The 27,022-nt window shown below is 48.3% G+C and overlaps 2 protein-coding genes across 13 annotated transcripts in view; one reads left to right on the top strand and one right to left on the bottom strand.

Annotated features, from left to right (window-relative positions):
• The window catches only part of CELF5 (CUGBP Elav-like family member 5), a 37,883-nt gene extending 21,314 nt beyond the window's left edge, over positions 1 to 16,569 (top strand). For 2 of the 10 annotated variants that reach the window (XM_084499108.1, XM_084499112.1), the window contains exons 4-13: positions 4,592 to 4,720; positions 5,308 to 5,387; positions 6,519 to 6,665; positions 10,512 to 10,656; positions 11,318 to 11,464; positions 11,973 to 12,035; positions 12,119 to 12,202; positions 13,267 to 13,410; positions 13,522 to 13,686; positions 14,384 to 16,569. In XM_084499108.1, coding sequence (XP_084355234.1) covers positions 4,592 to 4,720; positions 5,308 to 5,387; positions 6,519 to 6,665; positions 10,512 to 10,656; positions 11,318 to 11,464; positions 11,973 to 12,035; positions 12,119 to 12,202; positions 13,267 to 13,410; positions 13,522 to 13,649 — 1,067 coding nt within the window. In that variant the 3' untranslated portion in view covers positions 13,650 to 13,686; positions 14,384 to 16,569. Of the gene's footprint in view, positions 1 to 4,591; positions 4,721 to 5,307; positions 5,388 to 6,518; positions 6,666 to 10,511; positions 10,657 to 11,317; positions 11,465 to 11,972; positions 12,036 to 12,118; positions 12,203 to 13,266; positions 13,411 to 13,521; positions 13,687 to 14,383 lie in introns of those variants that run through there. The other 8 variants (XM_084499114.1, XM_084499115.1, XR_014686001.1 and 5 more) reach the window with 7 other exon arrangements.
• Positions 16,570 to 17,871: 1,302 nt separating this feature from the next.
• HSD11B1L (hydroxysteroid 11-beta dehydrogenase 1 like) lies at positions 17,872 to 27,013 on the bottom strand. 3 transcript variants are annotated; one of them, XM_084499120.1, is made up of 8 exons: positions 26,947 to 27,013; positions 25,024 to 25,197; positions 24,251 to 24,381; positions 23,121 to 23,232; positions 21,351 to 21,442; positions 20,639 to 20,732; positions 19,887 to 20,052; positions 17,872 to 19,600 (listed from the first exon to the last, which is right to left on the bottom strand). In XM_084499120.1, the coding sequence occupies exons 2-8, from the start codon at positions 25,106 to 25,108 to the stop codon at positions 19,414 to 19,416; spliced, it is 867 nt and encodes a 288-aa protein (XP_084355246.1). In that variant the 5' UTR covers positions 25,109 to 25,197; positions 26,947 to 27,013; the 3' UTR covers positions 17,872 to 19,413. The 3 variants fall into 3 exon arrangements, with proteins under 3 accessions (XP_084355246.1, XP_084355247.1, XP_084355248.1); XM_084499121.1 differs by lacking the exon at positions 26,947 to 27,013 and adding an exon at positions 26,451 to 26,466; XM_084499122.1 differs by lacking the exon at positions 25,024 to 25,197 and having other exon boundaries at positions 26,947 to 26,994.
• Between the last annotated feature and the right edge of the window lie 9 nt (positions 27,014 to 27,022).

Raw genomic sequence — 27,022 nt, forward strand, 5'->3', positions numbered from 1 at the left:
AGAGGAGTAGCAGAGCAAAAAAAAATGCATGGGTGAACACAGGGAGACAGGACAGGGAGGCATGCTTTTGGTAAATTCAGTGGGCTCTGAAATCTCTAAGCTTATGGAAAGTGCCACAGTCTGTGATGACTGCAGGTGTCAGGGCATCGACTCTGCTTCCCAGCAACAGAGCGGAGCCCAGCTTTGGCTCCTGGATTGCTTCTTAGAGGCTGCATATCCAAGAGAACTCGTGTCTGGAAAACCATGCAGACAGATGGGGGGCTTATTATAGGGAAAAGCAGCCCTTTGGAGTCTGAACACCTGCCTCCCTCCAGCCCATGTGCCTTGCTTCGTTCCAGTTTCATTGCAGGGCTCAGAAGACAGTGGTTCCTGCAGGATCCACAACAACAAAAAAATGGAGTTCTCCGTGTGGTGGAAGCAGCATCAAGACAGCATTCTACATTTGTCTAAATCAGGTTGCTATTTCCAAAGGTTTCCGTTGTGATGCTCCTCTTGTCAGAGAAGTGGCTGAGGAAGTTTGCAGATTTGGAAAGAGCCATTCCCTGTAACCATGCTGGCAGGAGGTAAAAGAAAGACTGGGGCAGGGCAGAACTACTTGGACAACGGAATGGCTGTATGCATCTATGAAGCTCTGCTCTGCATTACCCTTGAAAGGAACTTCCTTTATCCTCTCCAGGGGCTCACACCTCTCAAATGAAGCACGCTGAATTAAGTACATGACATTGGAGCACCATCATTTGTCTCCTGATCTAAGGGATGGTATTCCTTGTGCCGAAGTGGCAGTTGTGGCCAAGCCCTGGAAAGGTTGTTGTGGGGATATCTCGATGCTCAGTGTTACTACACCCTGCAGAAGGAATTTGCTAGGAAAAAGATGCCGCCTGCATGAATTCAGAGGAGGACCTGTCATTCTCGTACAGGCTTTGTCAACTCCTTCCTCCTTTCTCTTCTGCCTCTGATGTGAACTCTAGAGGGCCAAGAAGAGATGGAGTGAGGGGGCAGAGGAGCTTGTCTGAGCTTCTTGTGAGACCTGGAGCACTCCGCTGCACTGAGTTGATCTGACAGCTAGCCCAAGCCCATTAGCACTGCATTAGTACAGAAAGCTCGCTGCATACCCGAGGAGATTTGCTGCAGGACCCACCCCATCCACAACCAACTGCTTGAGCGGGCTGCCTCCCTCTCCCTGGTCCTTGCTGCCGACTGCTGCTGGCCAGATGGCACAAATCCGCTGGGTTTAAACAGGAGCAGTGGCCAGTGCTTGCATGCCCTCCCTCTCGTGGCTGAAGCATTCAGCCTTAACCCCTTGGCTGTTCCCATGGTATCATCATCCCGACCTGCTCTGCACTTGCCCGCCTCCTGCTGCTGCCTGCCTGCGCTGAGCACGTTTCCATGGGAACTCAACAGCCAGGGATCAGAGACAATTTTCCTGCTTGCTGGACAGCATGGGAAATTGCCAATCAGAAGGTGAAAAACAAGATCTGGAGAGAAATGGAGGACAAATTACGGGAGGAGGGTGTGCTGTTGTTACAAGTCGGGTAGTGAAATTCTTGCAGTGCTGCCAGAGTCCCTGCTGGGGAGCCAGTGACCACCGCTGTCACTTAAGGATGACAGCTGATTTGGGATCTACATCACTGGGAGTGATGGCAGCAAACATCAGGTGAGAGAGCTTACAGGATTTCACCCCAGTTGCAGAGATGAGGCAGCTTGGTCATTGGTAGGGGAGTGGCCCTGCTTGGAAGCTGCCCAGAGCAAGAGGGCACTGGAAGGGTCGTTGGGTTCCAATACATCGATGAGATTCAGCAGCAGAGGAGCCCATTAGCAGGTCCCATCACTACTTCCTAGGGGCACAAGTCTGGATTCTTTCCCTACATGCGATCTAGAACTAGGCTGTATGAAATGAGAATAACGGTGAAGAAAAGCCTTCTCTTATATTGTCAGTGATTCCACCCCCTTCTAATATTGCCATTCAGAGCATTCAGAAGAGATTCAAAACCAACGGATGTGTTTCTTTTTTTTTTTTTTTTTTAATCATGGTTTTAAGCTGTTCTGCATAGGCAGAAAAGCTGGTATTTTTTTTCTTCCAAACTCAAAAAAAAGAAAAGCTGAAATACCCAAATAAAAACAGGACTTCCAAAGCATTCTCTCAGCAAGCTCTATCAAACAACAGAAGACTTGCAGCAAAGCTGCAAGGACTGAGACCAGGTTATGCTATTTCAGCGGATCTTTCTCAAAGTACAGGCTTAAGAAAAATGCTTTTGGTGTGACAGAAACGGTATGAGGATGAAACCACAAGAATTGTCCTGGAAATTTCAAGGCCCTCTGAAGGAGAAAACAGCAGTTCATGGTTTAATGTTGTCTGGATTACAAGTTGGTGAGGTTCCTTTTTGTTCAGTGCCTCCCTTGCAAAGCTGTGGTCTCTTGCATCCGTTAAACTGCTGCTTGGTGGAGTCTTAAGCTTTGTGTGACTGTGGTAACTGTCAGGTGTTTGCACCAACTTAGTCATCAGCCAAAACTAGAACCATGTATCTGACCCTTGCGTGGGGGCAGATGCTGTTGTATTGCTAATTCAGCTGTATGGCACCTGGTCTATTAGCTCCTGTGCCTGGGTGTTGCCAGAGTACTAAATAGTGGATGGACTCGATCAACTGAACTGCTCCAAAATGCAACCACTGCTATGCAGGTGTAGGGAGGAATGTAGAAAGAATAGGAAGAAAAATAGAAGGTGATGAAATTCCCACAGGTTTAGTTATTCAGGGAATTACGAAAATGGGAAGCTGGGTAATTTGGCCTTTTAACAATACACTGGACCATATATTTCAGCCACTTCCAGTGATATAAATCCTGAGTATGTGTTCAGGACTGCATAAGAGCCTTAGACTCAGCCCTTTACCCACAGTGGATCCAAGTGGCATCTGTGTTGCATGTGTATCTAGTGCCCAGAGGAGTACTGTGCCTGCATGAGCTTGTGCTTGGGTTCAGCAGGATGTTGCAGCCATGAAAGTGGTTTGCTGTGCTGTCTGCATGGTGGAAGAGTGCATCTGTCTGCACAGCCATTCTGCTTGCTGAGGAGGTCTCTCTATGAGTGTATTTGCTGGGCGTGGGTCCGTGTGCAGGCATGTTCCTGCCCCATGCATGAGCCTTCCATTCCCATGTGCTTGTCCGTGAACATTGTGCACATGCACGTGCTTTTCTGCAAGGAGGCAATGACACGTGGACACTTCTTGCACGTCTTCCCAAGTGCGTGGCGTGGGAGGGGAGCGGGAAGGCAGCGTGCTCATGCACCTGGGAGGGAGTCGTGCTCTGAGCTGGGGCTTTCCCTGCAGTGTGATGTTTGGCCACACCACCACCCCTGCAGCCTGCTCTAGTGTTGTAGCTTCAAGACCTGTTGTTTTTCAGGTCATTGCACTCAAACAGATAACGGTTTCCTTGCTATTTTCCCTGACATGTGTCACATTACATTGGTTTTGTTTGAAGCCAGCCCCTCCGATCCTGTCGCTAACAATAAGGAATCCTCCCTCACTGCTCCTCCCAAGCTGCATCCTGACATGTTCACTCCTGTGGGTTATGTCTCCCTGTGCATGTCTGAAGCAGTGGGATAATGTTAACTCTTAAGTTGACACAACCATCTTGCAAAAGTATAAATCGGGCTGGCAGTGGGGCTGAGATTTTAATGCTGTGCTATTTTAATAGCTGTTCCCAACAATCTGTGGAGGATGTTGCCCCAGCCGCTGGTGTGTTTGTGCTTGAATGAATGGCATCAGGCTGTGTGATGGGCCCCTGTGTGGACTGATGGATGGGGGGAGAAAGCCCTGCATGCCGCCTCCACATTTGCCAGTCCCAACAAAATCATAATCATCGCTGCTCCCTTCTGGTGGAAGAACCCAGAAAGACCCTGCGCACAAGTCTTGGATGTGTTGGCCAGCCTCTCCCCTGGCTCCCCAGTGTGACCTGGGTACAAAATGCCTTTAGAGGGGGGTAGGTGGGAAACATGGAGCTGTTTGTTGACTCTCACCTGACTGTCTTGCATTCGGCTGATCCTGTTTTGAGACAAACAGGGACTCATTTATTCCATGTCTTAGAGGACAGCTGGGGAGACACACTGGTTAGACTGGGGCTGGGAAGAGCAAATTAAAGTGAAGATGCTTAGGTACGTAGCAGCTGTGGAAGTGGTGATCTTGGATATAGGGAAACAGAAGCCAAGGGTCCTGTATTTGTTCAGCCTGCCTGGGATGGTCTGCTGTATTTCCTGAGGTACCTTCTTGAGCTTCAGATATTGTATAATAAAAGTATAATTGCCCAGGCAGCTTTTCTTATTACCATTTGCACTGGATCATCCAAAGGAAAGGGCTGATGAACAGGAAATTATTACTCTTTTGCTTTTCTTCAGGGAGGGGAGGACAGGGGAAGCCACAGAAACCTTTGCATGTGTGAGGAGCTCAGGAAGATCCAGCAGACTTAGCCTGAGATGCATTTCAGTCAACACCAAAACATTTCCATCCCAGGCATGTTTTCAACACGAGGCTGCTTTGTGCTTTAGCTTCCCTGCTTTGGACTGTGTGCCTCATAGAAGGTTGATGTTTCTGTTTGCCCCTAGGGGACAGGAAGCTCTTTGTGGGCATGTTAAATAAGCAGCAGTCTGAGGATGACGTGCTCCGGCTCTTTGAACCGTTTGGGGTCATTGATGAATGTACAGTGCTGCGTGGACCTGATGGTAACAGCAAAGGTGTGAACCCCTCGGTGTCGTACCCTTCCTCCCTGCTCTTCAGGTAGTGCTCACCTGCCTCACAAATAGTGCCTCCTTTCCACTGGGGCGCTTCTTCCCTCACTACATCTTTATGGGAACCTGTAATCCAGCCAGGCATAGGGAGAAAGGCAGGAAGAGCTGTCTGCTGCAAGGAAAGACTGGGGAAGATGGGCAGAGATCTAGATGAAAGGAGGGGAAGCAGAGAGCAGTGAGTAGCTGAGTTACCAGAATCGCTCGTGAGCCCGTTGGCTCAGTCTGGGTCTGCAGTTTGAAATGTTTGTACCCACAACAGGGAGTACAGAGAGAGTTTGGGGAAGAGGTAATCAGGGGCAGAGGTGGAGATAGTGGCATCATCTCTAGGGTGCATCATTGAAACAACAATTTGAAACCCTTCCTGTTTCTTTCAGGATAGAGTACTTGGTCATCCTTTTGTTCCCCACTTTCTCAGGGTGGCTTTCCTTTGCCCTGCCTGAGACTCGGATACTGTCTCTTGTGTGGCTATGCAGAGGGCACTGTCACAGCAGTCCCATCACTGCGTTTCCTGTGCTCTTTCTGTCCCTTTCCAGGCTGTGCTTTTGTAAAGTTCTCATCTCATACAGAGGCTCAGGCAGCAATCCACGCACTCCATGGCAGCCAGACAATGCCCGTGAGTATGAGGCCAGGGTACCTACCTGCTTCCTAATTCTCCTTCCCATCGCCCTGTTGCAGGGAACTCCGTTTGTCCACAACTATGACAGGTTCAACTGCAGTTTGCAGCTCATACGGTTGTGGGGGCTGGGTGCATGTGTGCACATCTGTGCTCTTGCCTTTGGGAACCATCCTGTCTCCTGGGCTGGTGTGTGTCTATGTTTGCCCAGACTGGTGGTGACAGTACTTTTATCTGTAAAGGCTAAATAAAAGAGAGCCAAGGACCAAGCCATGAATCTGTCTTGGAAACAGCTACCCAGAGTAGTTCAGATCAGAGCAAGGTACAACCTAGCGCTTCAGCAGTGTGAAGTCAGGACTTCAGTGCTGAGCACACTCCCTGGCCTTCTCCCACGTAGGTGTTGGAGGAGATAGGCTGGGAGTAGGTGGGAATGCCTTGTGCATAGCATGGGATTGTGTAACCACAGCTGTGCCCTCTCATGCACGCAGAGCTGCAGTTGTCTCTCACAATTCAGGTTGGATATCAGAAAAAGGTTTTTCACCGAGAGGGCGGTTGGGCACTGGAACAGGCTCCCCAGGGCAGTGGTCACAGCACCAAGCCTGCTGGGGGTCAAGAAGTGTTTTGGACAATGCTCTCAGACACGTGGTCCGATTTTTGGGTGGTCCCCTGCAGACCCAGGAGTTGGACTCGATTATCCTTGTGGGTGTCTTCCAACTCAGGATATTCTGTGATCCTATGAATCTCTAACCAGGATTGGAGCAATGTGTGGACAGAACAGTGCATTGCTGCAGCAGGGCTGTTTTCAGCTGCTGGGAACTGCTCTACCTGTCCAACCAAGCTCACAGTGAAGGCAGCCAGGGATGTCTGCAAGCTGCAGCTGTGCAAAGTTGTGTGTGAGGGGAAGGGTGGGACAGGGAAGGTTGCATGGATGGATGGATGGATGGGGAAGGGTGTGGCGCAGGTTCCAGGCAGCTCCTGAGCACTTTCACTCCAATATTTGCTCTTCTGCTCCTCTTCCCACTCCTCTCTGCTGCCTGCTATGCCCCGTCCCACTTTGTCTGACTGCTGACTCTGGCTGTCCCCCAGCCTCCTCTCCCCCTGCCTCCTTTCTCTGTCTCTCTCTGTGCCTAGGGCGCCTCCTCCAGTCTAGTGGTGAAGTTTGCTGACACAGATAAGGAGAGGACCCTCCGTCGTATGCAGCAAATGGTGGGGCAGCTGGGGATATTCACTCCATCTCTCACCTTGCCGTTCAGCCCATACAGCGCCTATGCGCAGGCTGTGAGTATCACGCGTGTGTGTGGGGGGGAAGGCTGCCCTCTTGGCTGTGGGGCAACACCATACCTGGGCTGGGAGACCACAGGCAGATCTCTAGAACAAATGTGTGAAAGCTTCCCAGCACCGAGAGTTGTTCCTGGCTTCAGTCTCTCAGTCAGCAGCACAGCCTGGAAGGGGTGACAGGAGAGATGTGGAACCTTCTTAAAATGAGGCTGTGTTTCTCTGATGTGGTGTAGACTGGCGGAGGTGTCTGGGAACAGGTTGAGCCTGATCCAGTGTCCTGTCTTGTTTTGTGGACAGCTCAGAGGCATGATTCCTGGGTGGTGTCTGCCAGACAGGGCAGCCTGCCAACTTGTAAACTTTTCAGGGTCCATGGCACAAATGTGTGTCTCACTTTCACTTTTGAGGAACCACGAGAGCCCTGGGCACAACCTCAAGCATTTCCTTCTCTGCTGAAATTCTCAGAAGGGCCCTAATCTTCCCCTAGTGCTGTGCTTGGCTCCCAGGGTTTTCTCTCTCGGCTAGCATGACTGTGGTGTTTGCACAATGCTGGAGAGGGGGCGGTGGTGAGCAGAGGGTCAGAGGTGTTGCAGCTGTCTGACTTCTTCTCTGGCAAGACTGACTTTTCGTTGAATCTCAGTTTGGGAACCTCAATGCCTTGTGGTGATGGTAGGGATTTCCACTGATGTTTGAGGTAGGTCCCAAAGTCAACAAGTCCCTGATCAGCTGTGGTGGAGCATCTTTCAGGTATTGGTGACCATCAATTAAGTCTCTCTGCTACCAGGTATAAAGCCCATGCAAAGGGGCTCAGAAATTGCTCAAGGTATGAGAGATGCTTGTGTCAAAGACAGTCGGTGCTGCTACTGTTTTCCTGGGTGACAAATAAATATCTTCCCACATATACGTGGACACATCTTTCACCTGTGGCTTCAGTGGCTACTGGATTTGTTTCCCTGTTGTCTAGCAGAGACTGTTTGATTCTTCTTGTGAAATGGGGCTGAGTATGGTTATACCATGCCGAGCACCAAGGCTGCCAGCAGATAAATTGGTTGGAGGGGAGAGCCCTCTCCGAATGGACACTGCTGTCTCTTGCCAGGGCCAGTCTTTTCTATCTGGCTCTGATGTCCACAAACCATCTACATCACACATCCAAGGTTGTATGTCTGCTCAGCTGTGGGACAGCTCTGGCATGAACATTCTGGTGTATCTTCTGGCATCACGGAGGTGGTGCTGACTTGTGCATGGTGTGGTGGTGAAGGAGGCGGGAATGGGCTGCATGCTGAGATTAATGGCAGAAAGTACTTTTTTATCTTATGGCCCACACTGTGTAAGGTGGGAAAGCAGCAAGGTCTTCTGGACTCAGCTTTTAAATGTCCTCCAATCTTCAGAAAAGCCTGCTGATGACAACAGAGTCGGTCCTCAGCTGTGCTGCTTGCTTCTCTGCATCTTCTTTCTCCTCAGTTGTGTCTGTGAATTTGTTGCCTTGTCTCTGCTTCTTTACCGACCTTCCTGTTCTGTGACTGTTTTGCCTTCATTCTTTATTCAGGACTCAGCCTTCCACTCTTTCAATACCTTTCTTCCTTTACATTTTACTTTCCACTGGTTTGGGTTCTCTCCCCTTCTTTCGAAGGCACTGACTTCACACCTGATTGTTTCTTCGCAAGTGTCATCCCAGGCTCAGGTCTAAAGTTATTCTGATTTTCAAATAAGAGTAATTAAAAAATAGGCAAACAGTGCATGTTAGCTGATAGAATTTTAAAGAAAAATTTGCATCTTTATCTGGGCAATAGGACTGGCTAAGCAGCTGAAAACAGTTTGTTTAAATGCTAGAACCAGATTTGATCCCAGGTGTCTCTTCTACAAGTGAAAAGTGAATATTTCCTTCAGTTTACTCAACAAGTTGAATTCAGTGATTAGTTCAGATGAAATCAGTTGGGAAACTGAAAAAAAAGTCAATACAGAAGAGGCCTGAAGAAGCAGTTAGTGCAATTTACGAACTGTATATAGTGGTTGAATATTTCTTGTAGTTCATAAATCAGTTAGTTCTAAACACAAAACATAGTTTGTTTACACACACACACCTTTTTATGGTTATTATGGTTCATTAAAGTAATTTGATTCATATAATGAAAACTATTTCAGCATGCTAGTTTGGTGCATTTGCATTTGATTGCAGGTCTTGTTCCAGCTAGAACCTGGCAAAGACCAGGCATTAATGAGAAAAAAAAAATCAATATTAATCTAGTAGGTAAGAAATGCATTGGTTTCTGCGTGCTTAAATGGAGAAAGTGTAAAGATAGGACTAGGAATATGTGCAGGCTGTTTGTCAAAGGGATGCCTTCTTTAGCAGGACTTCAACGCGCTCAGGAAGATCGCGTTTTGCTGTGGCTCCAGGTCAGTGGTTCCCAGTAATGTGAGTTCAGTCCTGCTCCGGGGGAATCACTCCAAAGACAACATGGATGCTAACAGATTAAATGATTCCAGGGCACCTGCTTTCTGGGGGCAAGTGGTAGTGAACCCCTTTGCTGTCAGTGCAGAGACTGCTGCATGGTGAGCTTGGGTGGCTGCTTCAACCCCCCAGGCAGGAGGAGGCACTACAGGGCTCTCCCCCGAACCTGTGCCACCCTGTGCAGCCAGTTCCACCCCAGCTGCTTTGCTTGTGTCAACATAGAGAGACAGCAATGACATGGAACTAGGCAATTACTCTTTTTTTTCCTTTTTTTTTTTTTTTTTTTTTTTTTTTCCTGCACCAGTAATAACTGTGGTATGGAGGAAATGAAGGGAAGGTTCAGCTAGATGTGAACTTGTCAGTTACCAGGTCTTCCAGCTGAGACCTGAATCAGGCTGGCAGACTCAGCCACTTGTAGAGGTGGCAGGTTACATGAGTGTGGTAGATTAATGTTGCAAAGGAGGCAGTGTGATACACTTGTAGTTAACATAAAGATGATTTGTGTTTTTCTTGTTTTTGCTATGTGCCACCCCAGCTCCTTCTGTGGAACAGTAGTTTCCAGAGCATTGCACCTATGCATCCCCAGCTCATCTTGCCTGACAGTGAAGACAGGGCTTATAAAGGGGGCTAGATCATTTTGCATCCAGAAGATAATCTTTGTTGCTGCCGCACCCTGCAAATAGTCTGATTTAATCTTATGCCCCATGGCAGTAGTTCGTGGCCAAACAGGACAAGAAGGACTTTTCTTGTCTTCCTCCTATCCCCATGCCCAAACTTAGTCCCCTTCTTTTGCAGCACACACCTCTGCACGGTCAGCTGTGTTACGGGACCCAGAAGAGCAGCCAGCCTCCAGTCCCAGGTGCAGGCTGCCAAGCTTAGGGAATCACACGTCCTGCGTGACCTGGGCAGACATTGGGTTGTGCATCTACCAGAATGGGTGCCGTGTCTCACAGCCCGTTGGAGAAGCTGGGCAAAAGGAGAGGGGTTTGGGCTACGCTTCTTGAGTCCCTTGGGTTATTTAACACTTGGCACAGCCCCAGGAAAAGAGGCAGTGCTGAGAGAGGGGGCTGAGCGCCCCTTCCCTGTCTCTCCTTACTGTAGAGCTCCCTGAGCAGGGAGGGCCCCATCACCTTCCCTGCGCCTTGCTGCGTGACACTGCCCCCGGCTGCTGGCTGAGGAGTGCTGGCCTGGGGCTGCACCTGGTCGTCACGGGGCTCCAAGGGCTGCAAGGCGGCTGGTACTGCCAGGGCCCGCTGGGATGTGGGCAGCTCTGGGGCACACAGCGGGAGCCCAGCGGCCAGCTGGCCCCAAGCGCGCGAGGCCCAGGGTGACCCGAGGCCCGGAGTGGTGCCTGGCCCTGGCTGCGCAGGGCTTTGACGGCCCGTGGCCCTGCTTTGCAGCTGATGCAGCAGCAGACGACCGTCCTCTCCACCTCCCACGGCAGCTACCTGAGTCCCGGCGTCGCCTTTTCCCCGTGCCACATCCAGCAGATTGGTGCCGTCAGTCTCAACGGGCTGCCAGCCACTCCTATTGCACAGACATCAGGTGAGGCCTGGCGTGGGCCAGGACGCAGCAAGACCTTTGTCTACTGCTAAGCCCACTGCTCCAGCACTAAGCATAGTGCTCACGCAGGTAAAAAGTTACCACAGTCTTCTGGGATCAGCCTCTGCATTAGTCCCCTTATTTTCTAACAGTGAGCCGCTGCAGGTGGTAGTACTTAATTCTGCACAACTTCCTGCACCCTCCCTGACAGCCTTATGTGTTTAGCTTACATTCTTCTCTGGAACAGTTGGTCCCTTCAGTATATTATAGTAAAGAATGACCAAGTTCCCAGGATCGCACCTGACTGAGTACAGCAGTGCTGTTACTCGTTATCATCATCCCCAATAACAATATCAGTCGTAATGCACATTGGGTTTGAACACCTGTCAAGAACAGGGCTGTAGCACTCTAGCTGCTATACAAACCTGGATTAAAAGTGTTGTAACCCAAAGCTCTGACAGCAGCCAGAACTAGCAATGCTGTACACACTCTTCTTACCAGTGCTGCCTCGAATTTTGTGAAAGCTCCAGTGCTATTATCTGACACCTGCAAGTGCCAACTAGAAGTAAGAGCTTCATACACAGCAGTCTTGACAGGCAGATATGAGGGAGCACAGGCTTTGCGGGACCTTGTCTCACATGGTATCTCCTTTCTTGCTCTGCAGGGCTGCATTCACCTCCTCTCCTGGGAACAACAGGTGTGCCCGGACTGGTGGCACCCATTTCAAATGGATTTACTAGTGTGGTACCATTCGCAAGTGGCCACCCAACCTTGGAAACGGTTTACACCAATGGCTTTGTACCATACTCAGGTATGGAGCACAGGAAGAAAACATCCAGAGACCTTTGCAACTGCAGTTAGCTTCTTTTTTCTGGATTCCCACACCAAACACGTTTTCTACCTGAAAGTAACTACCTGGAAGGAAGTTGTGGGGAGCTGGGGGTCAGCTTCTTCTTGCAGATAACTAGTGATATGATAAGAGGGAATAGCTTCAAGTTGCGCCAGGGGAGATCAGGTTGGAAATTAGGAGAATTTTTTTCTCAGAAAAAGTGGTCAGGCATTGGAATGGGTTGCCCAGGGAGGTAGTAGAGTCATGGTCCCTGGGGGTGTTTAAGGAAAGGTTGGATGTGGTGCTTAGGAATGTGGTTTGGTGGGTAATATTGGTGGTAGGGAGACAACTGGACCAGATGATCTTGGAGGTCTTTTCCAACCTATGATTCTATGATTCTAGCCCCCTTCCAGAGAGAAACTGAGATTCACTGGAGCCTATGGCTGAGAGATTCCCTTAGCTGTGTGTCTGATTATGTTCTTCTTTGCAGCCCAGAGTCCCTCGGTAGCAGAGACTTTGCACCCAGCCTTTACAGGAGTTCAGCAGTATGCAGGTACCAGCTTCCCTTGTCTTCCTTGAGCCCTTGTGCGGCTGATAAGATCCTCAGGTAAACTGTTCTGTCTCCTTGGAATACAGCTGTGTATCCAACCACCTCCATCACTCCCATCGCTCAGAGCATCCCTCAGCCACCTCCCATTCTGCAGCAGCAGCAACGTGAAGGTGAGGATTAGGGTGGGAATGCGTGTGCAGGATGGGGCTGGGGGTTGCGCTCAGCTCCTGCACCCAGAGCTGATGGAAAGGAAGCAGCACAAATCTTTCATCATTTATATTGGATCTGGGTTACAGAACCAGCCTTGCCTCTGCAGTGAGTGGACTGGAAGAGACAAGCTGCTGGTCAATGCTAACTTTCTGAGCTTATCCCTGGCCAGCTGCTGCCTCATACAATGCAGGCAAGAATCACTAGACCACCAAACTTTGGCATTAAAGGTTAGCAAAGGAAAGTCAGCACCTTCCCTACACGGGCTGGGGAGAAGGATACTTTATTTTTGCTGATGCCAGAACCACATTGGTATCAGTCAATCCAGTGTCTCCAATGTATTGTCCTCTCTCCTTGGTCTTCCTAGCATCCGGGTTTGTTTTTCAGCTTATTTCAAAACTGGCCTGGACAGAACTTGAAGGCAAATGAATTCTCTGTCTGCTCCTGCTTCGCACAGCAGGTGTTGGCAAGGGAACAGCTCCCCGTGCTTATCACACTCACATGGACCAAGTGAAGGAGTTGGCAGGACCAGGTTAGCCCATAAGTAGGACGTGTGGCAATCCAGGAGATTTCCAGTTTGGGCTGTGACTCAAGGGTTGAGTGCAACCACTGCATGGCTGTCGGCAGGGAGGAGTTGCAGCTTTCACATAGAGCTATCTACTGCTTGGGGCAGTGCTGAGCAAGTCTGGGGAAGCTATGAACGTGGAGCTGTTACCTCAGCTGATTCCCTTTCAGTACAACAGCACCCATATGCTCACAGAGAGTTGTCATTTCCAGCACTCCAGGTGGGAACTGGGCAAGCTCTGAAAGTGAGTCTGCTCTCCAGAACCTTTAGCTCTCCCAGATGGTTTTGGAGAGCTCTCAGTACCCTTGATCCAGTAACTGAGACAAGCAAGGGGAGGTCAAGACAAAAAGAGGCAGTGCTGGGGTTCTCTATCAGTGCTGTGCTCTGAGTCGAGCCCTTTTCCCTGTCCCTTTGGGGGCTGTCTCTGTGCTTTGTCTCTCCCCATTACCCTCATGCCTGCAGGTCCTGAAGGCTGCAATCTCTTCATCTACCATCTCCCTCAGGAGTTTGGAGACAATGAATTGATGCAGATGTTCCTACCCTTTGGCAATATCATCTCCTCCAAGGTGTTCATGGATCGTGCCACCAACCAGAGCAAATGTTTTGGTGAGTGCTGTTGCCCTGAGGCAAAGGGAGCATGACATAACTAGGACATACATGCATTGAGCATGGAACCAACAGTGCTGCTACTATCTGTGTCTGTGTCCTGTCCTTCAGGTTTTGTAAGCTTTGACAACCCATCCAGTGCACAAACTGCTATTCAGGCCATGAATGGCTTCCAGATTGGCATGAAACGTTTGAAGGTCCAGTTGAAACGACCCAAGGACGCTAACCATCCCTACTGACAGGAGTGAACAATCAGGAGTTGCTTCTGCAGCACAGGTAAATCTAGCACCATCACAGTCCAGTTCCTACATGGTGCTGGCCATTGGTGGTGGGGGCAGCAAGAGCTGGCTTCTCCCTGAGGAGTGGGGAGCCAGGAGCTGAACACAGTGATGCAGATGGCAATGTAGAGACCTTTCCTGCCAGGGCCCAGGCCTACGGTACTTGAGCAAGCAACCAGGACAAGCCTGGAGACAATAGCTGGGTTCAACAAGAGCCAAGATCATCAGGCAAGTTTGTGGCAATAAGGCAAAGCCAAGGCCAAGCTAGGGAGTTAATCTGCAGGCCAGTATCACTATCAGGACTGGTAAAGAGGGTCAGACGTAGTCCAGTGATTGCCAAGCAAATGTATTAGACAAATCCAACATCAAGATAGGAAGACGATCCAGGGGTTGAGGTCCAGATAGCAAGCTGCATGACTGGGCATGTTCACAGCTATGGCTAAGGTGGAAACTCTCACATCTGTGACACACAGATCAGACAAGGACTGAAGGCACAGGCCTGAGCTGAAGTGAGGCTCTGGGACCCATGGGCAGAGGACACAGGTGAGGCTAGGCAAGACCTATCAGTACAGTCAGGTCCCTGTTAGCCAGATGGGTTCAGATTACCTGTCTGTAGTCTAAGTAAGGCTTCAGCTTACTTTCTGCCACATCCCATAAACTATTAATCTTCCTAAAAAGGTCTTAAAATCCAATAGGTCTATTCTCACCTGTTGCATGTGCCCTGAAATTCGCCTGGAGACAATGCTTCATGGGTAAGAAGGGACAATCCCATGCCTTGTAAGGATCACAGAAAAACTGTTCAGAAGACAATTACCTCCCGATGCAGTCACACAATGATTTTCTGCTTTGTTCAGGGCAGTCCTAGCACAGCAGTTACCACAGAGAAACCAAGTGCTCCTGTCTCAGGTGGGGACAATAAACTAGAATTGGGGCAAGAGAGGGCCATGTCTGGAAATAGTTCAGTGTACTCATGACAGCTAGCTCCTATTTCTTTTATCTCCTGTGAAATTAAGGCCTATGGAAAGAGTCCGGAGCACAGCTAAGCCTGTATTGTGGTCTGCAGTGCCTATCCCCATAGCTACACAGCTGCACTCAATGGTTGCTACAATGTCAGCTGAGCCTTGAGGGATCTGTTAATCCTTCTCTGGTAGCCACATCATCAAGAGATGCTTATGAGCCCCAGGTGATGCTCTGAAGGGCCACAGAAGAGCTGCCTGATGTGAGAGCTGGCTGTCATAGAGCTAGTTCCCGTGAGCCAACAGACTGGGAGCAAGAGGGGGCCGATCTTGATCCCATCTAATTGGGGTCATCTTCCTCTACATTGAAGCAGCAGCAACTCAAAGCCTGACGTTTGCACAGATGTCCTCCTAATCTCCCAATTCCCTCCCTCCTCCCTTTCTATTCAGGTGAAGGGAAAGCTATAGGAAGAATTTATGCTTCAAGTTGATTTACAGACAGGCCTGTCAATTTATCAACTCTTTTGATGCCACCTCTTTCCTTCCTCTGCTCCCCACTTACTCACCCCATCCTCCTTCTGCCCTCCTTCCTAAAATCATGGAAATTGAAGAGAAGAATCAGTATCTGCCCAGCAGCAAGATTCTTGCCACGACAGACTCTCATATATGCTACTAATGTGGTATATAGCAAAAGGGACCAGAAAATGAGCAGCCCCTGGGAACCCAAAGCTCTTCCTCTTGGGATGTGCTTGGAGTGCATGGACCAAGAAAACCCACTGGTGTGTCTCTAGGTTACTGCTGTGGCATATGGAACTTTAGCTTTGTTCCTCCCACCCATCCCATCTCCTGCCCCTTTCCTAGATAAATATAAGTATTATACAATCTCTTTTTTGTTTGTTTTTGAAGTGACTCACAGGACCAAATTTTTCCATTCAGAGACTGACTCCTTGCAAGAGGGGTTGGAAGCTAAGGGTTTACCTCTGCAGCAGTGTCTTCTCAGGAGGCACTGCAAATAGACCTGAACATTTTGAGAAGATGCCTGGATGGACAGAGAGCAAGAGAGTGAGCACATCTCTCTACTCAACATTAACAAGAAGCAAGGAGAAATAGAACCACATACCTCCAGGATTAGGGCACAGCCAGCTGCTCAGCTCAAGTCACTCACCCACCAACCTTAGCACCAGCCTGGTTAAGGATCTCAAGAGCTTCTGTCTTACCCTTCCAAGGGCTTCTGCAGACCAAGCTCCTGGAATTTGGTGCCAAAGCCTATCGTGAGCACTCCTCAATTAGGCTGAAAGCACAGGAAATCAACCCTTTTACCTACAGGAGCTGTACTGCCTCCCCACACATTGTACTGGCCCAACTTCATAGCTCTTCGTGGTAACAGGGCATTTTTTTGATCAAGGGAGAAGATGAAAGTGTGAGCAAATGCCATCTCCAAAATAGTGACAGAAACCTCCCAGGGGCCACACGCTGCTTCCATGTATTGGAAGTGGCCTAAAGCTGGCTAGCAGGCATTTTTGATTCACAGACCACACAGGACATATTCTCCATCTGAATTTGGCAAGAAGACTCACCTCTTGCACCCTCTGCAAAGCTTTCACAAGCAGACACAAGGATAGTATGTTGAAAGGTGGTTGTCATTCTTTTTTTTCCCCCACCACTCCCTCCAAGGGAGGGATTATGCAGAATATAGATACACACACATATATACATACACTTAAGCACAGAACGTAATTCAGAGCTTAAAAAAGATCCCTGAGCGTGTGCGGGTCATACTGACAAGGCAAAACCCTTTAATGACTTCAGTCTTTTCTAGTTTCTATTAAAATAAAGAGGAAAGAAGGAAGAAGAAAAAAACAAAAACAAAAACAAAAGCAAACAAACAAACAAAACCCTCCTGAATAAATAGCTTCATTATTCCAGAATTTGATAAGGTGTCAAGAACATTTCTGTGTGTATGTATGTGCATGTCTGTGTTCAAATGTGAACAGAGGGTTGGTGGAGAAAGGTTGATGCAATTGATCCTGAAGAGAGATCCAGGGACTTGAGAGGACCTCGGCCACCTCTCATCCTCCTCCAGTTTCCCTTTGTTCAGATGTCTGTGGCATAGTTCTTTAAGTACCTTCAGATCTCCTGAACCACCCCTCTGTATCGAATGCTGAGAGTTTACAAGAGAGATGGATGAAGCTGTGGGAGTCTGTGTGTTTCTATAGTCCATGTTTACTTATTGTAAATACCATTTTTATACTTAACATCTATTATGTATGTGATTTGTATAATGTACTTTATTTCTGCTACAATTAATTTCATGAAGTTTAAATTTAACCTAATTTTGAACAAAAAAATAAAACGACCAACAAATGCAAAATGGGAAGAAAAAAAGGGGGAATTTTGGAAATGCTAGGTCAAGCTCGTTTAAAACAAGCATTTACAATTTTTTCCATCACAGTTACTGATGTGACTGTACACCGGTACAGGCGTGATACAAGCTTCATCAATGTCCAATGCCTTGCTCTGGTCTAAAAAAATCTTAAATTTATTTAATAAAAGTTTTACTTCCTAAGTCACTTGGGTTTTACTCCGTGTGTTGGCTGCACCCGCTCTCACCCAGTGCTTACACCCGAAGACAACCGCTCACGGCACCACATGCCCCGCGGCCGGGCCCGCTGCTCCCGCAGGCCGGCGCCGTTTCCCGCTCCCCTCGGCCCCGCCCGCGGTTTCCGCCCAGCCGCCGCCAGCCCCGGCGCCGCTTCCCGAAGTTTCTCCCTGCCGCGCGCCGCTCCCGCCGCGCCCCCCCGGCTCCCGGCCGCCAGCCCCGAGGCCGTGGCGGTTGGCGGTTGGAGGAGCCGCCCGCCGATCGAGGCAGGGGGCGGGGCTGCCGGGCCTCCCGCCGACCGGAGAAGCTCCCGGCCGCGGCCGATTTGCATATCCCTCGGGCTCAGCCAATCCGGCGCTGCCGCTCGCCCGGCCCGCTCCGAGGGGGCGGGGTCTCCCCTGGCCCCCGCTCCGGGCGCTCCCCTCAGCGCCGTTCTCTCACCGCCCCCCGCCCCGCGGGGGTTCAGGCCCCGCATCCGCCGGCCTCGGCCCCGCTCCGGGGCCCCCCGCTCCCAGCGCCCCTCTGTTGCCACCGGCGGTGAACCAAAGCAGCTTTCTCAACACCCAAGATTTGGTGTACTAGTACCAGACAATCCGTATCCGAATTAGTAAAGTAGACGAGGAAAAAGCCATAAACCTAAGTTTTATTCTAGTTTTAACACCTTTGAAAACACAGGTTAGTAACCAGCCTTGCATGGCTTCCAGACACTGCTATTCCTCCTCTATGGGACAATCGTGAGTAAAGGGGCTAAATAAGAGCTTGGGGACATAAATAAATCTTGGGGACAAAAAGCAGATGGAAAAGACAGAGGGGTGAGGGAAGGAAGAACAGGCTAAAGGATTGAGTCCTTCCAGTGAGGGAATAGGTACGTGGGGATGAAAAAACAAACGCACACTTTGCCCAAATCACTCAGAAAACACTCCCAGCTCCAGATTCACCTGTGTCAACCATGCTGGAGTTTTGCATGCACAGAAGCAAGGACCGGACAATGGGGCTGACTCAGAAAGCTACAGGTTTTTGCACCTCACTGCCTTTGGCTTTGCCACCTTGAGTTCCTTCAAGGGGAAGCATAAGCAGGGAGGAAGGCTGATATGTACCGCTCAGTTTAATATGACTGCAATATAAAACCAGCAAAAGTATTGTTTTCACAACGCCAAACTCTCACAACAGGGTCTTTCTTTCCTCTTCTATTTTTGCTCTGTGCACATCAAATTGTCCTGGCCTGGGAAACACCTTGATACACACCCCCAGAAGCCCTTGGTCCCAGCAGGCTCTGGTCTTGTCACACAGAGTACTGCAAGCTGCATTCTTCCTACATAGAAGAAGAATCATACTTGGTAGGCAGAAGTTGGGGGTGCTGGTAGGGGGTTATTCTGCTTCCCCAACCTGGCTACTGTTCATCAGCAAAAGCAGAATATGGGCATAACAGTTCTGCTTGTCATTCCCAGAGCCATGAAAAGGAAAGAACCCCCACCTTCCTCTCCAAGATATTTGTTCTTTATCCATGCTGGGAAACTGGCTGTGGATGGAGGGAAAGCACTCAGCTGAGTGCTGACTCGTTTTAGCACTCCAAGTACCTGATGAACAATAAGGGAAGGTGAATCCACTCCTGAAATGCAACACCCACAGTAGCACTTCTACATTAGCAAGAGGGGAAAACAACCATATGTGCCTGGTTTGCCGTTCCCAAGCAATGCCCAATAAACCTGCAGAGCCCACCTCAGCTTTGGTGCCAAACACTGCAGCATCTGTTAGAAAAGGTTGGAAGGGCTCTGAACACTTTGTTCCTGCTGAAGACTGTTGCTTGACCCTTGGCAGAGAATATGAGGCACTAATAACCTTCAGGCATTACAGATGGAGCTGAGGGAAGAACTTGAGGTGGTAAGAGCAGACAGGTGAGGCTGAAGGAAAGAAAATGGGTGGAAAGCTCAGACACAGTGAACAGGGGGAATGGATCTCTGACTACTAGTCAGAAAAATCAGAACTATGACTGATGCAGGATGAAAGGGAGTTCAAGCAGAGTCTTATGAAATGAGCTAAGCTTACTTTTCCACCACTGCTGTCTTGCTCCCAACTGATAGTGATGGTTGACCGGAATGCTTAGTGGGACAGGGGTGACTATAGTTAGAAGGGGTGTAGTACAGGAGAGGAGACTGAGACTGTGCAGCCTTCAAGGGCTGCTGTAGTTATAGTAACTCTGTAAAACCTGGTTCCGGTGGCAGGGGAACAAAACCCAGAGGCTGCATGTGTACTGCAGCCACCACGGGTAGAAAACCTCCTGCACCTTGGTGGCACCCGCTTGGATGATGGCGAGTGCTGCTTCAGCAGCAGGAGAAGCAGTTAGGTACACTTTACCCCTGGAAAGAAAGAATCAGAGAATCACTCAAAGCTAGTCCCTGTTGTGGTTTTAACTATGCAGAATGACTACCACACGGTTCTGCATGTTCATGTTCCACGCAGAGGTGGACACACACCCATACGATGTATCCAAGCAGATGTACTCTTCATGTTAGTTTTCAAGCACATCCAAACAGATGCCCACACCATCTTAAATACAGTTGTTTGCACTTCTTTGCATGCTTTCAAGGGATGTGTTCCTGCAGACACTCCCTCGCAGACTCACACCCTCCTCCAAATACATACCTGGTTTTCTCTAATGCCGTATCAGTATCAATCAGGCCCAGGATGCACAGTGTGACAGAGATGTTTCTCTTCTGCATGATGAGTTCATGGCGCAGTGAGCTGAAGAATCCATCCAAAGCAAACTTGGTGGCAGAGTAAGAAGTGGTGAAGGGAGTGGGTATTTTCCCTGGAAAGGAGAAGAAGAGAATGGAAAAGACCAGGAAAGTGGTTGTAGGATAGATGGCGCCCCATTTCATGTAACCACAGGGACTGGGTCACATGGTGGTATATCTGGCCATGGTAGTTCCCAGTCACCCAAGCACATTAGGTTGCAGGGAAGGACCACAGCTGTGGTGAATGCAGTGCCCTTGAGCAGACACACTGAAGGCTTTTTCCTGCCTTTCCATCCCGTACAGTAGGTACAGCTACTTGGCAGACTGCTATTTAGGCTGGCCAAAGCCAGAAGGCCTTAGAGCAGCAGGAAGGTTTTAATGCTGTGTCAGAAAAGCAGGAAATGGGCCTGGGTGTGAGGGACTGGAGCCAAACAAGTAGATCAGGGTGCATGCTAAGTAAAGAGCAAAATTACAAGGGAATACAAAAAGATGCAACACAGAGAAGGTCTTCCAGAAAGCAAGAAGCCCAGCCAGCCACCATCCTGCTTAATATTAGAAAAAGCACAGCTTGAACATCTGTTGAAGGACACAGAGAAACAGTGTGTGCTGGGAACCATGGTTTTGACAAGAACAGCACTTGTGCCAGTTACAAACACTAACCTGTGAGGGAAGAGACGACCACCAGAGAGCCTTTATTCTTCTCCAGGGTGGGAAGAGCTGCTGTTGTGAGGGCCACATAACTAAAGAAATTCACCTAAAATGATAAAGTAGTCATGGAAGGAGCAAGATTGTTTGGAGAGAAGGTCATCATGAGCCAGAAAGCTAACTCAGTGTTCATATTAAATTGAGCATGGCTTGGATTTGTGATTTCAAACATCAGGAGGAAAGAATCATCTCTGTGAGAACAGGGATAGGTAGTGCATATGTAAACCTTTCAGATTCCAGAAAATGCAATGGAGAAGAGTCAGAATGAAGGTTATTCCTGGGCTATAACATACAAATGTCTTGACAAGAGATAATTATCTGTCCCTGATTTCTCTGTATGTCATTCTTTACTCCACATTGTGCAACTGCCTGTACCTACCATAGCAATTTCTAACAGTTCTGGGCTAATGGGAGATAAGAAGGACAGAATGAAAGAGAGAAGAATTGAAGTTTTTCCCAGACATTCTTCTGCACATATATACACCAGCATAACTAAGCAAAACACCTAGTCCAGTGACAAACCATGTGACTTGACACACAAATGAAATAAAAGGTTTGTTCTAAGCTATTGCCACAGGCTTGAATTTGTCTTTAAGCCTCTTGAAGTTGTCTCAGGAGGTTAGACTCACTCAATTCCAGATGAGCTCTTCCTGCTGGGAATCCTCACCTGCATGAGCCAGCGGGTGTATTCCACATCTCCATTCCACATCTGGAAAGGGGAATTGCCAATGTGGTTTAACACTAGGTAATCCAGTCCCCCTGTGTACAGGAGAAAAAACAGTGAAATAGGGTGGCTGTCCCCAGTCAGTCACTGAGGAACTCAGAAATGCCAGCAGGAGGGCTGAACCAGCCCCTGAGGAGGCTGGAAAATGCTTCAGCATGGAGACATTAAACACGGCCATCTGACAGCAGCTGTGCCTGCTTCTCAAGGGTAGAACTGGAATGAAAGCTCCTTTTCTTTAACAGATGCTTTCTGTAATGATATTTCAGGGTAATGCAGACTTGGAATTTAATTCCAGTGGTGCACTCTATTTTTAAAGTTTTAAGTACAGAGAATTATAACAGAAAAATTAAGATTGGTATGAGAATGCATATGTGTGAAAACACCAGCAGGAATAGCAAAAGGCCTAAGAATTATCATATATTGATGGCTGCTGGATTGGCAGGTCATCCAGATCGCAGCACAATTTAAGACAATTTCTTAAGACACTCACAGCAAGAAAACCAAAAAAATAATGAAGTAATTAAGACACTCAGGCAATGGACAAACGGACAGTGAGTATAATAGAAAATGTTGCCTAATAACAGCCTTAACCTAATAAGATGGGGTGAAGAGGCGAATGATTATAATCACTCTTACAGGGAAAGAAAGACAATCAAATAGCAGCATGTGATCACCAACCAAAACCCAGGAAACATGATGAGGACTCTACAGCTGGTATTCCTTGTCCTTTTTATCACCAGTAGTAAGCCTGGAGAGGGTACTTGGTCATACACATCTTGTTGCCTGTTAGTACAAAAGAACGAGTGGCTGAGAATCTCTGCGAGTATGAGATGTGTGAATCAGTTAAAATAAGAACCTCCTATGAAGTCTTGGACTCAGCTTTGCTAAAGGAACAGGTCACTGCTTTCAGACCTCCTAGTTTCTGTTTCTCTCAACACAAGACACTATGTCTGCTCAGGGCTGGGTGTGTGCAGCTGGTACCTGCTCATGTATAGCGAATGTATGAGGTACTGTAGCTGTTGCTACGAGGGCATGGTTTCAGCAAAGTACTTTGAGCAAATATTTTTTGCATATTTTTCTCCTCTAGCAAAATACATTTGTATATGCTGCCTGAAGAGTCCTCCTCACGAAAAGCAACTGAAAAGTCAGCCACTCCCAGACTGGTGTTTACAAATGCCACATCCTCTCTTCCTAAACACTCCCCTCAGTGAGGGACATGTGGAAGCTGAAGCAGGAAGCTCCTACTGGAATGTGAGTTATCTGTGTATCTGAGAGCTTGAGAGATGCCAAAGATGAAGCCAGAACAGAATTAAGATCACAATCAGAACTCCTCCTGGGTTCTGGCTTGGTTCTGACCAGGCAAGCAGTGAACATCTGAAAAATTATGACACCTCACCTTTCACAGCTTCCTGAACTTAGGTAAATTACAGAAAGCCACATCTCTTGACTCCAGGGTTATCAAAGAGAAGCCAAGATTGGCAAGGCCAGAGGAGCTGGGATGAGGACTGTTATCAGATTTATTTCCAATCAGTTTCCTCAAACTTGGATGTCAGTATAAAGCAAGATATGGCTTGAGAACTGTAATCCCTGAAGGGTGACCAGGGCAAGGTGTCATCTACACCTTTGCTGAACAAAGGAACATGTCATATAAACTGAAACAACCAGCAAAGTTTGTTTCCACTCTTCCGTATCTGCCATTTTTCTTCTGCTTACCCAGTTTTTGGACAGCAAACTGAACCACCTTTTCAGGCTCTGAAGGGGAAGACATATCGGCCGGAACATAAAAGACTTTCTTTGCTCCAAGTGTCAGGCATTTCTCCATCACCTTGAAAAACAACACTCCCCCAGAGATTAAACAAAATGGGGTGGGAGGGGAAAGAACAGAAGGGCACTGTAAGGAGCTTTTTTTCTCCCCACACTACAGTCAGTAACAGTCAATTCTAGACAAAGACACACACTTTAATTCTAAATCTAACACTATTCAGCCTGCAGAGGGCTCATTTTACATCAAGACTTCATCTACCCACTTAAACAGAGGTAACTCTTCGCAAGATGCAGATTCTATAAATCTTGGAAAAGGATCAAGAATCATCCAAAAAGACAATCTTCAGAAGAAGTGTGATGAGTATGTGAAGGTGCGAATGGTACATCTAGCTATCTGCTGAAATAATGCCTGCCAGGCTTTAGGAAGTGTCTTAATGCGTACGATGCTCACTGTCCCTGACCTTCCTTTTGCATCATTTCATAATGCAGAACTTTCCAGGCAAGTCACTTATCCCCACAGTCTGAAAGAGACCTCTCAATTTTGTCTCATTTTATATACTACAGATAAAGGAGTCTCATCTATTTGAGCTGTTCAAACATTATTACAAAGAGTTTGTAGTCTTTAACAAAAAAGATACAAACAGAATTGCTTGGACACTGAAGAGGTACACAGTATCTCATAGGAACCGTAGTTCAGACAACATATATCCATGTTCCCATACAGGCCAAACTCCCTTCTAAATAACATTTTCCTTCTAGATTACCTCTCCCCAGTATGCCTTCTGGTAAGAAAAAGGTATATTGCAGCAGACATGGGCGTATGATAACACAGACAGAGCAACCCATCCAGGTGACAGATAGAATGGTAGAGGACACTAACAGTGAATCAGGCTCAAAATGTACTGCTGATACACTTTTTTTTTTTTTTTTTCCAGAAAGTGTTAAAAGTTTCTTACAGTAATTCAGTTGGTGAGTAAAACAGTTGCATTGGAAAATGCCAACATTTGTTTGTGTGTGCATGCATGTGTGTGCAAAAGTCCAAAACCCTCATGTTTTCCCTCAAACAAGGAAGTTCTTACCTTCTGCAGCACAGCTTCCCTCCTAGCAGTCAGAAGAATTTCAGCACCAAATCTGGCATAATGGTATGCCATCTGCTCTCCAATCCCAGCACTGGCTCCAGTCAGGAGAACACGGGCACCAGAAAGGCTCTCTTATTCATGGGAAAGATGAAAAAAAAGGTATAGAAGTAAAGGACGCAGCACAGCAGCTGCCCCTGGCTAATGGCAGAGCTCTAAAGTACGAAGGTGTGTGTGTGTTCTCAAAAGGCTCAGTGCTTCTCCATAACTAGTAAAGAAGCAGGACTATCCCAAAGAAGCCATGAGATTAACAATGCCTTCTGATGCTAGAGTGAAAATAATCAAGGATCACCTAACCTCTGAAGAATGAGCTACTTTTCCCTTCTGCCAGGTGCCTGTAGCACAAAGCTAGTCATCAGATAACCAGCCATTTCATGTCAAGTAGCGAGCCACCTTGACCTGTTTTGGACTGGGTCACAGGAAAGCTCACCTAGCTCATGAGCCCTGGCACATGGCAGTCAGCTCAGCCTAGCTCTTCTGATATGTAACAGACAGTTCCTTCCTTCATCCTGGCAACCCCAGGCTCGCTATCAGTCACAGAGTAGGAAGCTCAGTCTGACCCACCCTGCTCAGACAGTAGCTGACATGCTACCTGGCTCCACCTCGGGTAAACCATGGGCAGAAAAAGACCACCAATATTTCCAAGTTTGGAAATAGAGTATCTTCTCTTACACATTTTATATTCTAGTTTGGACTGAACCCTGTGGTGAGTCTACCTGGGTTAAAAGTGTCTTTCCAGAAGAAAGCTAGAAGTACAGCTATAATCCCTGTAGCACAAAGCACTTTTCCAAGTGGCCTCATATCCCTCAAAGTTGTAAAGAACGAAGCCTCAAAGCTGAGCACTGCAGCCAAAATACTGTAATCTCCTTCCTCTGATGCTGTCAGCCAACCTGCAAGAGACAAAAGGTTTTGCATGACAAAAAAAAAGGAATTTACATATGTGAGGCACTGTGTGGAACTGAAAGAGACACCTGAGGTGTCTCTCCACTGACAGCCAGTCACCTTTGCTGAGAATGAAAGATGGGAGGGAGATTGACTTTTAACCCTTGAATAAGATGCTGCAAAGTTGCTGTTTCCCCACTGAAGGGAGAGGACACCACAGTCCTGCAAATGGTTTGAATTTGCCCAGGAAATACAAACTTGGTTATGCCAATTTTATGCAGGCATTTGTAAAGACTAAAGGGTTTGGAGCTTAGTTTCTTTAAAAAAGGGAAATAAAGGAAAGACAAAGAAAATACAAAGAAAATACATCTGATTCTAAGAAAGAGGTCTTTTGCTGTCAATTTCCACAGCTCTCTGAACTGAGAGAGCCTCTATACAGTAAGAGTTCTCTCTGTAGAAAGAAAACAAACAAAAACTTGCATCTAATCTTACAGAATGTTTAATTAATGAAAGAATTATTATGCTCATAGCTGAGAATATTCACCACATAAAAACAGTGCTTCAGGATAACTGGCACATCCTATTGCACACTGCAGAAATGAAGCAGCAGACAGGAATAACAGGCTGAAGCCTTGCTACAAGCATTGATGCTGAAGACCCGGATGAACTTCCATGCAAACGGGGTGGGGGTGAAGCCCAGCAAGAGACTGCTTATGGGTGTGACTGCACAGCATGAAAAAATGAAAAACTTCAAACAGGGCAACTGTCATGGGAGGCAGGGATTCTGTGGCAGCACACGGATGTGTCTGGAGGCCTTGAGAGTGGCTGTAACTGTTCCCATCAAAGTCGGTCAACAAAACTCTCTAAGACTCAGAATATTGTGTCCAGTTCTGGGCCCCTCATTTCAAGAAGGACGGGGAACCGCGTGAGAGAGTCCAGCACAGAGTCATGAGGATGATTAAGGGAGCAGAGCATCTCCCTTACGAGGAGAGGCTGAGGGAGTCTCTTTAGCTTGGAGGAGACTGAGGGGTGACCTTATTAATGCTTCTAAATCAGTAAAGTGTGAGTGTCAGGAGGACAGAGCCAGGCTCTTCTGGGTGACAGCCGATGATGAGACAAGGGGCAATGGGTGCAAGCTGGAACATAGGAGGTTCCGCTTAAATATGAGAGGAAACTTTGTCACACTGAGGGTGAGGGAGCACTGGAACAGGCTGCCCGGGGGGCTGTGGAGTCTCCTTCTCCGGAGACATTCAAAACCCACCTGGATGAGTTTCTGTGTGACCTGATACAGGTGCTCCTGCTCTGGCAGGGGGACTGGACTGGGTGATCTTTCAAGGTCCCTTCCAGTCCCTGACATGCTGTGGTTCTGTCATCTCTGTCTTTCTTTCCTTGTTTCAGTTTGGGTGCATGTACTGGGCTCGGCCGTTCACATGCGCGGGGCCCTGTGCGTGCTGTAGGTCCCTCGCCTGCTCTGCTCAGGCTCATCCCCCAGGCCGGGGCTAATCCCGCTCCGGGACAGCTCCGCGCGGCCTCACAGACGAGGCTGGCTCGTTAATTAGCCAGGAAGGCAGCACCGGAGGGACAAACTCCCTGCTCTTCCCTCCATCTAACTAAACACAGCTTCAGTTCGTTCTGTCCTTTCACAAAACTTTTCGCATTGGGCTCTGGTGCTCCCCGGCCCCGGCCCCGGCCCCGGCCCCGGCCCCGGCCCCGGCCCCCCGGCAGCCCCCGGCCCGCGGCTTCCCCCCCCAACTTACGGCGCGGGGACTCAGCCGCAGGCACCACGTGACCCTCCTCGCACCTCCCCTGCCCGCCCCCCGGGGGAGGGGCGGC

This window comes from Aythya ferina, assembly GCF_964211825.1.
Source record: "Aythya ferina genome assembly, chromosome: 26".
Classification (NCBI taxonomy): Eukaryota; Metazoa; Chordata; class Aves; order Anseriformes; family Anatidae; genus Aythya; species Aythya ferina.

Excerpts from the sequence above, each read along its gene's own strand:
- HSD11B1L (XM_084499120.1), bottom strand. The coding sequence starts at position 25,108 with ATGAGGCCACTTGGAAAAGTGCTTTGTGCTACAGGGATTATAGCTGTA. Across the intron at positions 24,382-25,023 it reads GAAAGACACTTTTAACCCAG|AGAGCCTTTCTGGTGCCCGT; the intron begins GTAGACTCACCA and ends CCCATGAATAAG. Across the intron at positions 19,601-19,886 it reads ACGGCATTAGAGAAAACCAG|GGGTAAAGTGTACCTAACTG; the intron begins GTATGTATTTGG and ends CTTTCTTTCCAG.